The sequence below is a fragment of the Hypoxylon fragiforme genome, assembly GCF_022984875.1.
Source record: "Hypoxylon fragiforme strain CBS 206.31 chromosome Unknown GGS25scaffold_5, whole genome shotgun sequence".
NCBI lineage: Eukaryota > Fungi > Ascomycota > Sordariomycetes > Xylariales > Hypoxylaceae > Hypoxylon > Hypoxylon fragiforme.
Window position 1 is genome coordinate 1,115,447 of NW_026054760.1, and position 16,619 is coordinate 1,132,065.

Sequence of the window (16,619 nt, forward strand, 5' to 3'; positions counted from 1 at the left end):
GGTCAAAGTGTAGGTAGTAGGTACTAGGTAGTCTGGACCGTCTGGTACATGGTACGAATGCATGTCGTACATAGCAGAACAATGACGTAAGAGCCAATACCTGTATCACTAAATTCACTAGCGACGAGGACGGAAACAAAGGTGAGAGAAAGAGAAGGTACCTTCTCTGTCATTAGGATCAACAATAAACAGTGAGGAATCAACTAAGTTAGTAATAACAATATGAATCCTACGATTATGCCCATCTTATCTTACGCCGTACTATTCCTTTCAGTTATTTATCCATCTTACGTCAACCTGGAAGCTCAATGACCCTCAACTATACCTACATTAACTTACACCCTTTGTTACCTCAGGTACCTACATATATCACCTATCATTGTACATACATACATCATTGACGAAGTACATGTAGGCGACGGACGTTGACATCAATCTTCAACGTCGACATTGAAGTGTACATTGACCTCTATGTACATATATGCACATGTGTGTTGTGTGCGTATGTGAATAATATACTTTCAATTACATCTCCATCCATCATAACTACATCATTCGATTTCATCCTTTCGAAAGAGAATAACATTACGACGTAGTTATCTCCATCTCTTCCGTGTGTTTCGTTTTTCACCGAGAAACTCACCTCAATCCACGGCTTCTTCACCTTTTCCCCATATCTCGACTTCAGGTTGCATTTGGTATATGTCGATCATTTGTTAAGAACAAGGATCGTTCAATCCATTTACATACACTACCGACCCGATCGATAGCTACAGTCGCAGCTACATACAGACGGCAGCTCGGTGTTCGCCGTTCTAAGCCACAAACCAATGGCGACAACCAATAAGACAGGACTGCAGACGCAGGGGGGTTTGGGACGACAGCTACCCGATGACGACACTAAATTGGCAGGTAAGCTCTTTTGTTGCGGAATAGCGGCAAGTCCTGCATAATACCTATACCTATACCTAAGCCTATACCTATACTTTCAAATCCTTATAATTATTATACCCAGTATTCTGGTACGAGTTGTGTTGTAGTAAACGCTATTGTTATTGATGTTTTACAGTTTATTTTATTTTATTTTATTTTATTTACTTTTATTTTATTTTACTTTTGATATCTTGCGTTTCATACCATTTTTCTCCTTCAAGTCTACTATCAATACTTCCTATACAATAACCACCTGGCATTACCTAAAAGCTTACCTTCTAGTTTCAGTTCACTCGGGAAGACTCATTTACGCCAAACCTCAAGATCTTCCGAGCTTTCCGTCTATTGGCCTCTCAGAAAAGGGATCGGCAGCAAGTGCTGCTGCAGCTTTAGGCTGGACTAGCAATACCTCGCCGAAACTGTGGAGGCCGGACAAGTCCGCTCCGGCTTCAGCAGCCGCCATGATGGCCAAAGACTACAAATCAAGTCCGGTCTGGGAACCCGTGCCTAGCGAATATGGCGCGAAAGCCGCCTTACTCGCGTCCAAGTCTGCCATGAGTGCCCCGAAGACCGAGAAGCCTACCACTTCGGAGCCCGGCCATTCAGCTGCAAATATAGCCTTTAGGATTGATCGTAGCGTACCTCATGATACCCACGCACACTCCTTGGAACGCCAGAAATCGCTACTCGCTGCCAAGGGTGCTATGGCTAACCGCCGGAGGGCTGAATCATCACCCATCCCAAAGGAATCATATCCAGATGAAGCTAACGCGGCCGCCAACGCTCTCAGTGCCGCGACCCGGGCGCATAAGCCTGTGCGATCACCCACGGTTAGTGAAACAAGTGAGAGGTTCGGTTCCGTTCCCTTCACGAACATGAACAGGCAAATGTATACGTCACGGCCACCAGTCAAATCTGAAGTTGAGGAGCAGAAGAGAGCAGACGTTCTCCATGCATCAGCTTTAGCTATGGCCAAAAAGATGTATACCCAACAGCAAAAAATGATCGATGCGAAGAAGGCCCACGACAGCGCCACCCTGTCTCATGATCAGCTTGATGCCATAAGTAGTGTTAGCGATGATGGACAGCCTGCGCAGCTTACTACTCTGCAAGATGCAGCTTACAAGCAAGCCCAAGCCCGCCTAGCCAGGATGCATGAAGAGCATTTTAAGAATCGGGAGTACCAGGAGTATTACGGAGCCAAACAACCCAATCGACGTTTCTCGATCAGAGGTAAACTCAGGAAGAGGGCCTCGAGCGACGGGGATGTCATAGAAGACCGCAGGCGATCTCAGAAGATTAGGCAGCAGATGTCATTATTCTCAAATAAATTAAGTGAGATGGACGATAAGAAACGACAGCATGACCAGGAGACATTACTTGCTGCAGCACAGAGGAATGTGCATGAAAGATTGAGAGAAATCGACGAGAAAATATCTGCTGAAACTGGTATGGTCCCTCCATCTACTATGACCCAGTGGGAGACGAAGGCACACGCTGCAGCCCAAATCAGAAGCGACCAACGAGTAGATACAAGACATGGAAGAGTCGATCTTGGCGCTGGGAAACTCATGGACCAGGAAGAGATCGACGCGATCGCAGCTGCCAGAGTCAAACCTGTTCTAGATGAAATTAACGGGAAGATCGAAGAAGAGCACGCAAGACAAACGGAATTACGTTTAGAGATGGAGAAAAGGAAGGAGGCCGAGGAAATTGAAAAGGCCCGGCTGAAGGAAATCCAGGATATCAGCAAAAAGCTTAAGGGTCAGTTATCCTCCACAATGTGCTGTCTGGGTATCTCTTATTAACATCTTGACAGAGCAAGACAAGCAAGAGCAAAAGGAGAAGAAGGCGGAGGAGAAGCACGAGGCCAAGCTTCGAAGGGAAGAAGACCGTGCAAATAAGGCAGAACAGAAGCGACTTGCCAAGGCTGATAAGCGAAAATCCACAACAGAACATTCCAAGGACAACCAGGAGGGACTTGAGTCGGCAAGGGAGATGGTTGTCCTAAATGACGCCGGCCAACCCGTAAGCGTGCCTGCGCCGGCCTTTGAACGTGTTACTACCGAGGATGTCGGCGATGCTCTGGGACACAGACAGCCCAGTTCACCTGACGGAGAGTCCTCCCGAACTGGGGTCAAGACCTGGTTCAAGAACCGGTTTTCTAGAGTTGGCAAGCCTGCAGACGAAGAGAAGGGCAAGGAGAAGATGAGTGGAAGAGGCTTCATTGGCGGCGCAGCCTTAACAGGCGTAGATAGCCCAGCGGGCGCAGACAATCGCAGCGCCAGTGTACGTTCTGTCGCGTTAGCTGGCAGGGAACAGCAGGGGTCGCTACCCTCCGGGTTCGAACCAACTTACAGGGAGGCAGGCGTAAACACAGCGCCCTCCTTGAGTACTCTAAGCGATGACGAGTACCCATACACCGACGCAAGAGACTCACATGACACCGCTGTTACACCACCAAGACAACTTATGGCGTCGGTGAGCTTAACACCAAGTCGGGATTCTAGGTTTAGGGAAATGGTGTGATGGAAGTTACGCACCTAGTTAAGGATCTTGGCTAGGTGGTTTCTCGTGTATGCTACGACGAGCATATCACATTCGGATACACGATTATATAGGCACCTGTCTTTCTTATGGCGTTAAGGGTCATCGGATGGAAGGGTGGGTGGTTTATGTGATGAAGAGTGTACGGCCGCAAGGAACCGATATTGACATTGATGTTTTTGTTGAGATTTTGCTCCTTTTCTTTTACTGTTTTAGCTTGATGCTTTTCAATGGGTTTGGTTGCTCTACTTTTCCACTTACGAATATCCTACCGTTTGGTTGCTTTGTGCTGTTTGTTCGAGAGTTCGGGTTGTTGGGTTTTACGTCGTATGTAGTTGCGCGTGGTGGGTACTGGTGATTCAGTGTCATAAAAAGGGGGGAGTGATGACTAAATGTAACGGATGGGATGTAACAAATGCAATTATGTACCCTCTCCACCTCTTTTTATGAAAACATTGAAAATAGTTTGTCCTTTCAATAGTTATATGCCTCCATCTATGCACGCAGAGTTTAGGGATTCATGCCCTCAATTGAGTAGCAAGGCATTTTAGATTCAACTCTACGCAAATTCAAGAACTTACCTGTCTGAATTATATACGGCATTGATATAGAATTGAAACTTTTTGGCACTCATATATTTGTACTATAGACAGTGTGTTATGTCTGAGTAAATTGCAGGAATCATTCCCGAATAATCATTATATATCTATGTATGTACCAATATAATAGATACTGTACAAGTGATAAATTTACACCAGTGAGGTATACCATCGTACCTAGCCGACAGAATCTATCGATCCCCCCCAACTTGACTTAACTCGCGTAGCCCCCCCAAAAAGAAAACGCCGTGGCGCCGCAAGAAACCTCCATGTTTCTTTTGTCTCTCATAGTATGTATGCCTGCTTGCGTACATATAGGTATCGCAAATTAAAGCGTGCCAGTAAAAGTAAAGAGCATCGTTACCCTGCCGTCCGTGACCGGTGGAATTATTCCAAAAACCGTTGTTTATGGTTTAGTATTACGTTTCTCGTAAAATCTTTTATACACAAGGCTATGCAATTTTAGCCCGTAAAAGAAAAAGTCACCCTCCCTCCCGCTTAAAACTAGAAATCTCTCTGATCTGTTCTGACCTTCTGTTGCCCGTGGTGCCCAGAATGGTGGTGGCTGCCATCCGTCAAAGTCTGCTCGCTATCGCGCGTATCTTGGGGATTTTGCGGCTGCTGATGGGGAGGGAGAACGCTGGGGTGGGTAGCGTAGTAAGTCTCCTCCATCTGGTGGGCGGAGTTGGAGGAGCGGTTGTTGCGGGTGGCGATGGCGGGGTAGAGGTCGACGACGAAGGAGAAGACGTAGAAGGAGAAGATGAAGGCGATGATCCACTCGAGGATGGCGGCGGAGTTGTAGTAGCCCATGAAGTTGGTGACGACGAAGCCGATGGCGAGGAGCAGCTCGACAATGACGAAGATCAGCTTTATCCAGAAGGATATGCGGAGGACGCGGTGTTGGCGGTTTTCTGGGGGTCGGACGTTAGCAATTGCTTTATGAAGGTAGTTGAAACAAGAAAACTCATGGAGTATACTTACTATGGCCTAGACGCTGGTACTCCCAGCATATGAAGATGGCCGATATTAAGTACCCGGCGATGAAGAATAATAGGAAAACATCGTGTAGTCTCGGGTACCGGGCGGTATCGAAGCCAGAGAGGAATGTCAAGCCAATGGTGCCAATGACAGCGAAAACGATCGTCAGTGCGCTTAGGACCTTCTCGCCAGTGGACGTGTTGGGTACTAAGCGGCCCCGGTGCCGTAATAATCGATCGGACCCAAAGGATAGGTCAAGGAATATAGTGGTGATGATGCAGCCTGTGATAAACAGGGGCTTGAGCTCGGCAGCGCCAACATCTGAAATATACGCGATTGTTTGGTCGCCCTGCATGGACGAGTACTTTATTTTGTGCGTGTCGATGATCCAGTGTAATAATAGTCCCAAGAGCGTCGCCAGCCACATGAGGCCGGATATGATGGGAAACACCTTCACCCATAAGGTTAGTCATACAATGCGCAAAAAGTATTAATAGGATAATGAAGGTAGGTAAATAAGTAAACAGTTAAAGGCTCTTTGACTTACCCAGTATGATAAACGCCACATCGTAGGTAGATGTTATATGTATGTCTATACTAAAACTCTATTCTGAAGGGTACTGAAATAAACAAGAGAAAGTTTGAACGAGTGGAATTTATTAAATAAGAGAGGAATCTTCACGAGTGGTGACAAGTATAACGCTAGTAAGGATGCTTGCGCGTAAAGAAGAATTATGTATTAGGTAGGTTGGTATCTTAGGAAAAGTCACGTTATGGAATATGATGACGACAATGAGGCATTGTCTCACTAAGTTGAAGGGATCGACCGTATGATTTCATTTTACAGAAGATTCTTTTTGGGCTGGGACATCTGGACTTTGGGCTGTACGTATCCTACAAGGTATAATAATAATAGTGTAGATTTCCGCGTATCCACGGAGTGATCGGATGGGTCGATCGGATTTAAAGATGGCTGTTTGTAAGTTCAAAGGGGATAATATGGGCCGTCCCTGAATATGGGCCGTGGGGCTGGCCCTTACTGCTTTAAGTAAGGCTCTTACTACTTTAAGTAAGAAGCGGTACATTCTGGGAAGCGAAACGAGCTTTTTTAGTTAATGTGATTGGTTGGGATAGCTTCGCAGTGAACCAATGAAATCAAGGAGCTAGCACAACCTAGGTTTAGCTCAGTTCTAATTCTCAATTTGGATCAAAACGTCCTTAAGGTCCGAGCTTTGGCAGACTCTTTGAAGGGCCATGTGTGAAACAGTAATATTAATACTGTGCTAGACTGTATAAGTCAGCCAATTAAATAAGTTCAAAATTACAAGAATTATTATGTAATAAAATGCTCGCATCACGTGACACTCAAGATTTATACAGGTTTCATAATATTGCATAATTACGTACCTAATCTTGGTGCGCTAAGCGCCGCTAGTCCGGAGCCTTTAGTACACACCAATCTTCAACCTGGTGCGATTAATTCAATTCAAGATCAAATCTCTATTCAAAAATACAGATCAATAGCCCTTAATTAGAGATTTTGAATTTGCCAGGTTGCACGACTTCAACATTATTATTGCCGAAGTTATTTGATACTTAAACTGGTAGCGGTACCGCGTACGGGCCATTAGAGCCATATGCATCTAATGTTTTTGTACTCTTAAAGTAATCATCCAATTGAAATTATCCGATAAAAGTCATCTTAGTAAGCCGATAAGAATAAGACCTTTCATTGGCTAAAAGATAAAATGGAAAATATCAAAAAATACATAGAATTTATGTGGCCTTCTTAAATTTTATTGGCCAACTTGGCCCCACGGCCCATATTCAGGGACGGCCCATATTATCCCCTTTGAACTTATGTACTATCCATCGATAGAATCTGATAGATTCGTCATTGGCATAGGGACACGCATGGCTTAGGGCTGGCTGTGCTTTGCATATTATACATAATATTATTATGTATCCGACTTGGCAATGTTATGTTTTTGTTGTCCTTATTTTTATTCTTCTTATTGCCGTTTGCGACTTGATTTGTAGAATAAATACATGACGTCAATGGAAAACTCCGGAGAGATGAACTTGGAATTAATTTCAACGCCGCCGGTACGTACCGGGAGGATCATCTAACGTCGATTAACCTTAAACCTTAAACCTGGCAAAAACGCGCGCCAGGACCACATTGATCGACTCAAAAGCGGAAACAACATTGAACTTTGGAAGCATTAGGTACCTACCTACTAGGTACCTCAGTATTGAGTACGTACCTGCCGCAGCGTCAAATGGGAGTTTTAAAGAATTGACGGTCTTTCTATTTAACATGTGGCCCACTTTAGAGCTTTTAAGCCAATCAATCAGAGCTCTTATTACCTTACTACATAACAAGCGTTGGCTTTTCAACAACGGTTCTTTAAAATCAAACGTTCAAATGTTCTTTGCCATAGAAGGCTTACTATACAGAGAACGGTCTTTTAGCAAAAGAACCGTTCTTTTTAAGCGCGCATTGACGTTGCAGTACATAAGCTAAGACGGACTCGGGAGCGATTCGAATTTCAAGGAGCTAAAGGATGCCGTCCGTACCTTAACCTGCCACCCACCTGCAGCTTCAACCTCCAACCAATCAGCCCAAACAATTCCCTATCTCATGCTCGTAGCCTCGTCGCCTCCTCCTAAAGCCTACTCAGCCTTCTACAACTAGGTACTCAGCAAATCATCTACTACATAGTTGTCTGTAAATGTAGAGGCCAAGGCAGACAAAGTGATTCACAATGGCGGTGTCTCCTCTGATCGTGCATCCGACAGATGCTTTACCGAACCCTAGATCTGTATCGTCACCGCTCAAGAATGCAAATTCAGCACAAACATCGTCAAACGGCACCCCTTTAGTTGCGCCTACCGCGCCGTCTGGAGCTCAGCCCGCCTCTTTAGATGTTGCCGAGCAGCTCAACGAGGAGGAGAAGCGCAAATATGTGAAAGGTTGGTTCTTGATATAATGTTAAAGATGACATCTGCTATACAGGAACATGCTAATACAAGACTCTTCCAAGGCAAGAAGCTCGGCGAGGGTACCTATGCCAACGTATACCTCGGTTTTCTTCGGGACGACCCATCGAAGCCGGTTGCCATCAAGAAGATCAAGATACAGAAGGAGTACACAGAGGGAATGGCACCTGACGCCGTTCGCGAAATCAGACACCTACAGGAGCTCTCCCATCCCAACATAATAACCTTGCACTCGATATTCTCCTCTAAAGACCAGAATCTCAACCTCGTCCTAGAGTATCTGCCCCTAGGTGACCTGGAAATGCTTATTCGTGATGAAAAGGGTGTCAAATATGGTGCGGCTGATATTAAGGCTTGGATGGGTATGCTCACCAGGGCGGTATGGTTCTGCCACGAGAACTTTGTGCTGCATCGCGATATAAAACCCAACAATTTGCTCATTGCAGCCGACGGAGAGGTTAAACTAGCAGATTTCGGTTTAGCCAGGAGTTTCTCGGATCCGTACAAGCCCATGACTTCCAATGTCATCACGCGCTGGTACCGACCCCCAGAGTTACTGTTCGGTGCCAAGCATTACTCCGGCGCCGTGGATATTTGGTCTGTCGGCTTGGTCTTTGCAGAGCTGGTAATAAGGATGCCGTTTCTTGCAGGGAACACAGAGATGCACCAAATCAGCCTTATTTGTCAGGGTATCGGTACGCCGACGGAGGAGAACTGGCCCGGGGTTACCAAGCTGCCCGAGTACACCGCGGAGAAGGAAGTCCACCCAGTGCGAGGAAGGGATTACTTCTTGTCTATGTTTGGTACGGTTGGTACTCACGGTGTTGAGCTCTTGATGAAGACGTTGATACTCGACCCTAAGAAGCGAGTCACGGCTCGGGAGATGCTGAACCATAAGTGGTGGCAAGAAGATCCCAAGCCTACCCGTAAGCAAGACCTACCCAAGAAGTCTGGTGGACAGGAGAAGGTCGGTGCGGACTTGAAGAGAAGGCCTGGGATGGTAGAAGACGAAGGCAAGGGTTCTAAGGTTGCCCGCAAGTTAGACTTTGGAGGAGGCAATTAGGATATTTTCATCCTATGAGAAAGATTACGATGCATATCAGTCTGGCGTTTGGGAGTTTGTCTATATATCAACCAAGGCATAATAGGTCAACGTTTACTTTACGAATCTAGGCACCGCAGGAAGAATTCGTAACAGGGATTTTACTTTAAATTTTTTTTAAGTTGATGTAGGATATGTGCAGAACTCTGCGCTTCTGGTATATGGACAAGTAGAGTTACAGTAAGGCTTGCCTGGGCAGCTTCTTCTTCTACAGCTCGCCCCGTTCCCGCATCTCCCGGCGCTCGGCGACACGCTTCTTGTAGCGAATCTCGGTCTGCCTTCTCTCACCACCGTCGATCTTGTGGCCGCGGCGGTCCTCCCACATGCCCTCGGTAATGGAGACTCGGACGCCCTCGCCTCCTTGTAGCGGAAGCGCATAAGGGCCTACTATTGTCTTGGCGCCCTGGACCTTGTACCCGTTCACCCTGGATATCTCCTCGAGGCCGCACTCCTTGAGGCGCTTTCCCTGCGGCACGTTCACCACGTACTTGTGCGGCTTGGCGACGTCCCTATACGACTCCAGGACCTTGAGGTCCGCCTTCCCGTCCACGACGTGCTGCAAGTCGCCGCCGATACCGAACTGACCCCGCCGGAACCGCTGACGCCATTGTATGAGGTAGCGCCGTGTCCGGGGCGGCTCGATGCCGAGCTCGCGCAGCTGCTCGGACGAGAGGGAGAACAGCGCCTCCCACGTGGGGAACTTGGAGACGTGCTGGCTTAGGCCGCGGCCGATGACGGTGAGGAAGGTCTGGACATCGGGGATGAAGGGTGTGGGCCGCGGTATCTCGGGGATCCGGGAGGATGCGGGCGCTGGTGGGGTGGCTGCTGCGGAGGAGGCTGCTCGGATCGGTTGTGTGGACGGCTGGAGGAATGCGGAGCGGCAGGTCATAGGCGCTAGAGCGGTGCGCAGTTGCTGCGGTCTGAGAAGAGGCTGTGGGATTATGAGTTCGTTTAGCAATGGGGACATTCAATTCATTCATTGATCCATCCAGCAATATTTAAATCCTAGTCTTGGGGCGTTGTATATGGATAGACATACCTTTACGCGCACCATTTTGAGGGTCGTTCGCCAGCCAATTGATTAATCAACCACTCAATCCCTTCCTGAATTCGTCTAGGACTGTCCTTTTTGTTTTTTTAATATATTAGGCGTGTAGTAAACATGTCCTCCTGATTAAGGAAGGGGAACAAATGAATGAATCTTTAGATCAGATCCGTCTAGCTTGAGCCGCACCAAAAAATTCAATGGAGCCCTGATACCTAGTACCTAGTACTGTACTAGGTTAGGTATGTATGTACCTTCAACTGCGGTGGCTAGTGGAAACTGTGGCGCGTGCGAGTTAGACTTTGGGAATGGCAGGGATCAAATCAATTAAACGCACCTTTCAGGTTCCACTCTGCGCTTAGCAACCCAAAAGCTTCAACCGCTTTCTTTTCATTCATGTTCTCTTCTTACCACTGGGGCAGGTTGTTGACTTATAGCTTTATAACTTAACCATTACTAGCCAGTGCTCGCTTTTTACTTTTTTCGCCTTTGAACATCAGATTTGTCTCTCTTTTGTAATGTTCATCTTCATGCTACCTGGTAATTTAGTAACATTCACCTTAACCAGATCTCCTTAATCAATTCGAAGCTTTCATCTTAATCTCCGTTGACTGCCGGCGATCTACTCTTTACCATGGGCCCCCCGCGTTCGGCACCGGCGCTCAAGCTGTCGGCCAACTGTCCCGTCAAAGCCCGGCCCGTGGAATCAACAGGTTTGTCTATGAGAATCTTTGTGGATTCAAGCACACTATTATAGGATTACATAATTGTATATTCCTTACTTACATACTGATTTACTAATGTTTTACCTAGATCCTTTTCCTAAAGAGTTTCTAGCCTTCTTACATGCAATCCCATCCACCGATTCGCCTGATGAGCGCCCTAGGAAGCGCGCTCGTGTTGGCCATGTCGACACTATTCCCATTGCTAGGGAATCGCTAACTCTCAGCCAACCAATCCAGGCCATGGTGGTGTTCAATGAGCCGATTTCGCGTAAGAATGTTAATAATCACATGAAGTTGTACTACGATGAGCAGCATCGCATCCTCGATGTTTCTTCAAATCCTCGATCTCCAAATGGCAGTTTTAACTCGAGATTTGAGGTAGCTCCATCAAAGCTTGCCAAAAAGCTATTAACGATCCTCGAAGTGCTGAGCAGAAGTCGAGACAAGCAAGATGATGAGGGCGCGCTTTGGGTAAGGATGTCAATCGACTTGGACAGGCAACAATGCCAAGACTCTTTGAAAATCACCTTCGAGTTGAATTGGAACGCATCAGCTTACACCCTTCGTAATGCCTCCCAGCGTGCTCTGAGCCAACCTGTTCTAGATACCTTCTTTGAGGGTCAGATTCAGACACGGAACACCACCGAGGAAAGACTATTGCCTCAGGCTTTTTATGATGCGGCGTTTACTCCCGAAAAGGACTATGCTAATGTCTCGTCCATTACAATTCCCGGACTCGCCTCGAGTCTATATCCTTTTCAACACAGGGCCCTACAGTGGCTTCTCAGCAGGGAAGGAGTCAAGTGGAGTGATGCTAGTCCGAATGGGGGGCCTGTCCTTGAGCCATTGTCGCCGCCGCTAGCTACTGACCTACCATTCTCTTTCAGCGCAGCAAGGGATGTCAATGGACTACCCATCTATGTCAGTAGTCTCTATCAAATCGTGGTCAGAGATCTCACACCCTTTCACGAGAGTGAGACTGCCGTCAAAGGCGGCATTTTAGCAGAGGAAATGGGATTAGGAAAAACTGTCGAAACCATCTCGCTCATTTGTATGCATAAACGTGAAGGTGCGCAAGCATCAGCCATCAAACTTCCTCGAGATTTGCGTTTCAGTGGTGCTACCTTGATCATCACGCCCGCCACACTGAAGACCCAATGGATTTCTGAATTTAGCAAACATGCACCTCAACTAAGTGTGAAGATGTACGACGGCATGAAAGGCTTCGTTGGTGATGCAGAAGAACTGATATCTGAGCTGGCCGGACAAGATGTCGTGATCACTACTTATTCTGTTCTCCAGGCTGAGATTCATTATACAGAAGACCCGCCCGATCGTTCAATGCGACATGGAAGGAAACCCCAGCGACCCAAGTCGCCACTAATCCAGATCTCTTGGTGGAGAGTTTGTATCGATGAAGCTCAACAGATTGAAAGTGGTGTAAGCAGTGCTGCGAAAGTTGCAAGGCTGATCCCCCGTATCAATGCCTGGGGCATTACAGGCACACCGGTTAAAGAGGATATCAAAGACTTGTGGGGCTTGTTATCCTTCCTTCACTACGAACCTTTTGTCTCCTCTATGACCATATGGAACGCGTTGATAACTTCATACGGAGACTTGTTTAAGACTCTATTCAACCGTATTTCCCTTCGACACACAAAGCGCGCTGTCCGCGATGAGCTGAAGCTTCCCTCTCAGAAGCGCTACGTCATTACTACACCCTTTTCGGTGATAGAGGAAGAGCATTACCGCACTCATGTGAAACAACTGGTTCAGGGCCTCGGCCTCGATGAGGTAGGAACGCCAATAAACGAAGATTGGGACCCTGAAGATCCCGTGATAATAGATCAGATGAAACGCACTCTCGCACATCTCAGACAAATAGTCCTACACGCGTCCCTTGGGCCTGCTAAATTCGGTGGTGGTGGTACAGAACAGAGGAAAGGCCCACGAACACTTGAAGAGGTACTCGATGTCATGATTGAGAAGTCGGACTCGGAAATAAGAAATGAACAGAGGAATTACTTGACTCTGAAGATAGAAAGAGGTCAAGTTTTCATGCACATGGGAAGAACAACGGATGCTCTACATATTTGGAAACAAGTTGTTGATGAGGTTGAGGTCTTTGAAGATGAATGCAGAAAACAACTAGAAGATGAGCTTGAGAAGGCTATTAATGACGGTTCCCATGATCCTTTGAAGCAGATGAAGGGCCATGATTCCCCGAATGGCGACGACACTGATCAAGAAAAGGCAATGGAGAAAGTTAATGAGTGTCGCCGCAAGCTCAGGTCTCTGCTCTATATACACCACAGAGCACATTTCTTTATTGCTAGCGGTTACTACCAGATGAAGAGTAATTTACAGACGGCCAACCCTCAAACAAAAGATTTGCAAGACCTCGAGGAGAAAGAAGTGACCGGATACGAGACCGCGAAGAATATCCGAAAGGAAATCCTGCACGAGGCACGTACTAAGGCCTTATCTTCCATGACTAAGATTCGGGACAATGCAGCCGCGCATTCATTCGTGAAGTTGTCTGAAGTCAAGGTTCCTCTCCTTGACGGGTTAGAGAACGAGCGAGCCCTACATAGTTTTGAGCTACTCAGTGATGCACTTAACGCGCAAGCAGAGTTGGTTACCGAATGGCGGGAAATCATCGTTCAGTTTCTGATGAAACCTCTCGTAGACGAAGAGGATAAAGACGAAATCACTGGTGAAGAGTACGAAGACTCAACGCAGATTCAGGACCACTTGATGGTGTACACACTCGCTCTGAGGGCCGTCATCGCAGACCGACAGGATGCGATCACCGGCTTAGAAAACGAGAGAGTCAGATACGACACTGGAAATGCACAGAAACAGGCGTTGAACGGCGAAGGTCATGCTCCCAAAAAGGCTCTCGAGTTACTTGGACGACGCGATCAAGTCAAACCGTCACGCCACGCGGCCTCGTTTCGAAGCATTGTTACGGACTTGCGAGAGTTGGCCACGAGGCTCCGCCATAAGGCTCATGGAACTAACCGAGCCGCAATCGAAGTAGGAATTGTCGAAAAGTACCAGAAGTCAGCACAGGAGCAGAGTGCTTTGCAGAGTAAGGCGGCTATAGCCTTGGAGCGAGAGTTGGACAGCTTTGTTACAGCCATGAACACTCGTGTCGAATACTACAAACAGCTGCAGGTAGTTTCTGATATGGTTACTCCGCTTGACGTATCGCAAATCCCAGATCTTGAAGAGAAGGCACAAATTCTACTGAGGAACATAGAAGCTAAACAAGAGAAAGTTGCTTCGGCGCGACCAAAGCATCGCTATCGTGAGTCTCATACTCATACCCATACTTGCTAGACTTAGGCTAACTTTCATAGTTCTCCATGTCAAAAAGGGGGGCCAGAACTCAGAAGAGATATGTGTCATTTGTCAAGATCCGTTCACAGATGGGGTTCTCACAGTCTGCGGCCACCAATTTTGCAATGATTGTATCCTAAAATGGTTCGAGGCACATCATAGCTGTCCCGTCTGCAAGAAGAAACTCGGGAGATCGATGCTCCATAATATCACACTGAAAAGACAGGAGCTGAAGCTCCACCCAGAGCCCATCTTGCAGGAACAATCACAGCCTGAATCACATGCGGCAGGTGATGTCGTACCATTTTCAAGATCTAGAAAGTCTGGCATCTATTCGGAGTTTAGTAGCAAAAAGCTAGAGGTGATCAAGAATATCGATCTAAACGGGCCTTCGTTTGCTACAAAGATTGATACCATTACGAAGCATCTAATGTGGCTACGTATCGAAGATCCAGGAGCCAAATCGATCATCTTCTCGCAATTCGGTGGGTTTCTCGACATTCTGGCCCAGGCCTTTGACCAGTACCTGATCGGATACACATCTTTTAAGAAGAATAATGGCACTACGAGGTTCAAGGAAGACCCTGCTATCGAGTGCTTCTTGATGGATGCCAGAGCGCATGCTAGTGGTCTGAATCTGGTCAACGCCAACCACGTTTTCTTGTGCGAGCCACTTCTGAACACCGCTCTGGAGCTACAGGCCATTGCCCGTGTAGACCGAATTGGTCAAGAACATGAGACCACAGTGTGGCTCTATCTAATTGAAGGCACGGTGGAGGAGTCTATCTACGACCTGTCAGTCCAACGTCGCCTAGAGCATTTGGGAAGGAACATGACAGGGGATGAAGAGGAATCTTTAGCCGAGGTCTCGGATATGAATCTTGAAGTAGCAAACTCGCTCGAACTTCAACAGGCTTCCCTGTCTAAGCTCATGAACAGGGACCAGTCTCTGGGGGAGGTTGTCGACAACAACGACCTTTGGCAGTGTCTATTCGGTCACGTCTCGAAAAACAATCCCTCTGTGGTCAGCTTTCTCGCAGACGACGCTACAGAAGCGAGAGGACAGGACAAGACTCAACACAAGCAGGTGACAGTTCAAGTGCGTAATGACTTAGTACCTACATAGGGTCCTAATACGGCTACGGGCATACAGACTAGGTAGCCACCGGCGGTTTCTTAATAGGTGTACATACGGGCTAGAAGCTTTAGAGGCTTCGTGCCCATGTTACATTGTATAGTAGGCCTTGTATGTATATGAAGGTCGGAAAAACGCGGCGTCTGAGATATTCATGATGGGAAGAAGAAGAGGATGGCGTTATTGTGTTTGTAGGGTGATAACTACATGATACCACAATAGTTTTGTCAGTTCAGGTACCTAACCTTGGACTTGTAGTAGTCGAGCCATTCTGTGCTATGGAATTCATGATTGCTTGTGTTTATCGCACGCGTACGCCCCCTTGTTTGTGGCTAGGTAAGTATATGCATAGTATGATACCTAATGATGGTGTTGCGCCGACCCGTTAGTGTGTCCATAAATAGGGGCATCCGAGGACGTCGCTTGTATGTGTGTTCAGGTGGGCTGACTACTAGGTTGGGTAGGCTGATAAATACGCCTTGCAGCAAAAATAAGGTATACTATAGGTAACTATACTAGATACCTACCTAGTAGTATATAAAAACTGTACCTATCTAGTCCCCCCTTTTTTCTTGAAATATGAACCTAACCTAGGCATATCCTGTCTGCCTCGGCACATACACGTTGCCAAGATACCCGTTTACCCTAGGTTAGTGCTGTGTTACCGATCTACCTATGTAATCTGCACCTGGGAGTTTTCTTACCTTTTTCTTTTTCTCTTTTTTTTTTTCTGTTTTCTCTTTTTGCTTTTCAATAAAGTAAGATCCTCCCGTTACCCGCCCCCCTTTTTTTTTTTTTTAATTTTTAGCGGCAGCACATATAGAAGAATAGAATGTTCTACGCCGCAGCCAAAGTCTCAGGCCTTGTTTCTAAGTTGGGCAGTTTACATGGATGACAGTGGTAGCCTGGTAGGTAGTACTATGTAAATAAATAGTAAGGCACTAGTTATGTATAGATAGACACATGGCTGAAAGGGGGGGGGGGGGGGGGGGGGGGGGGCAGATGGAGAAAACTCCGAGACACAGCTTCAATGTTTTTTCATCATCGATCGTCGCCCGTTTTCTACGTACTTGGTAGGTACGGCACTGCGCTGCCGTGTATGTAGGTACATGTGTAGAAGATTGCAGCACAGCGTTGAGCTTGATGACGGCAACGCCCAAAATTAGGTAAAATGGAAATGTCTCAGCTGAGCCGTCTGTGTACATAC

General features: G+C 46.9%; 5 protein-coding genes across 5 annotated transcripts; 3 read left to right on the forward strand and 2 right to left on the reverse strand.

Moving 5' to 3' along the window:
- Nucleotides 1–154: 154 nt before the first annotated feature.
- Nucleotides 155–4,070, forward strand: GGS25DRAFT_489958 (uncharacterized protein). The gene is made up of 3 exons (XM_049260948.1): nt 155–912; nt 1,222–2,697; nt 2,753–4,070. The coding sequence occupies exons 1-3, from the start codon at nt 831–833 to the stop codon at nt 3,460–3,462; spliced, it is 2,268 nt and encodes a 755-aa protein (XP_049116514.1). The 5' UTR covers nt 155–830; the 3' UTR covers nt 3,463–4,070.
- Nucleotides 4,071–4,140: 70 nt separating this feature from the next.
- On the reverse strand, nt 4,141–6,010 carry GGS25DRAFT_489961 (Frag1/DRAM/Sfk1 family-domain-containing protein). Its single transcript, XM_049260949.1, has 3 exons — nt 5,605–6,010; nt 5,061–5,508; nt 4,141–4,990 (listed from the first exon to the last, which is right to left on the reverse strand). The coding sequence occupies exons 1-3, from the start codon at nt 5,623–5,625 to the stop codon at nt 4,584–4,586; spliced, it is 876 nt and encodes a 291-aa protein (XP_049116515.1). The 5' UTR covers nt 5,626–6,010; the 3' UTR covers nt 4,141–4,583.
- A 1,284-nt stretch (nt 6,011–7,294) lies between these two features.
- On the forward strand, nt 7,295–9,247 carry GGS25DRAFT_531532 (Pkinase-domain-containing protein). Its single transcript, XM_049265506.1, has 2 exons — nt 7,295–8,033; nt 8,105–9,247. Exons 1-2 carry the CDS (start codon nt 7,826–7,828, stop codon nt 9,121–9,123), a joined length of 1,227 nt encoding a protein of 408 aa, XP_049116516.1. The 5' UTR covers nt 7,295–7,825; the 3' UTR covers nt 9,124–9,247.
- A 7-nt stretch (nt 9,248–9,254) lies between these two features.
- GGS25DRAFT_489965 (IGR protein motif-domain-containing protein) lies at nt 9,255–10,463 on the reverse strand. Its single transcript, XM_049260950.1, has 2 exons — nt 10,202–10,463; nt 9,255–10,093 (listed from the first exon to the last, which is right to left on the reverse strand). The coding sequence occupies exons 1-2, from the start codon at nt 10,214–10,216 to the stop codon at nt 9,371–9,373; spliced, it is 738 nt and encodes a 245-aa protein (XP_049116517.1). The 5' UTR covers nt 10,217–10,463; the 3' UTR covers nt 9,255–9,370.
- Nucleotides 10,464–10,570: 107 nt separating this feature from the next.
- On the forward strand, nt 10,571–15,680 carry GGS25DRAFT_489967 (SNF2 family N-terminal domain-containing protein). Its single transcript, XM_049260951.1, has 3 exons — nt 10,571–10,920; nt 11,021–14,245; nt 14,298–15,680. The coding sequence occupies exons 1-3, from the start codon at nt 10,842–10,844 to the stop codon at nt 15,401–15,403; spliced, it is 4,410 nt and encodes a 1,469-aa protein (XP_049116518.1). The 5' UTR covers nt 10,571–10,841; the 3' UTR covers nt 15,404–15,680.
- The last annotated feature ends 939 nt before the right edge of the window (nt 15,681–16,619 follow it).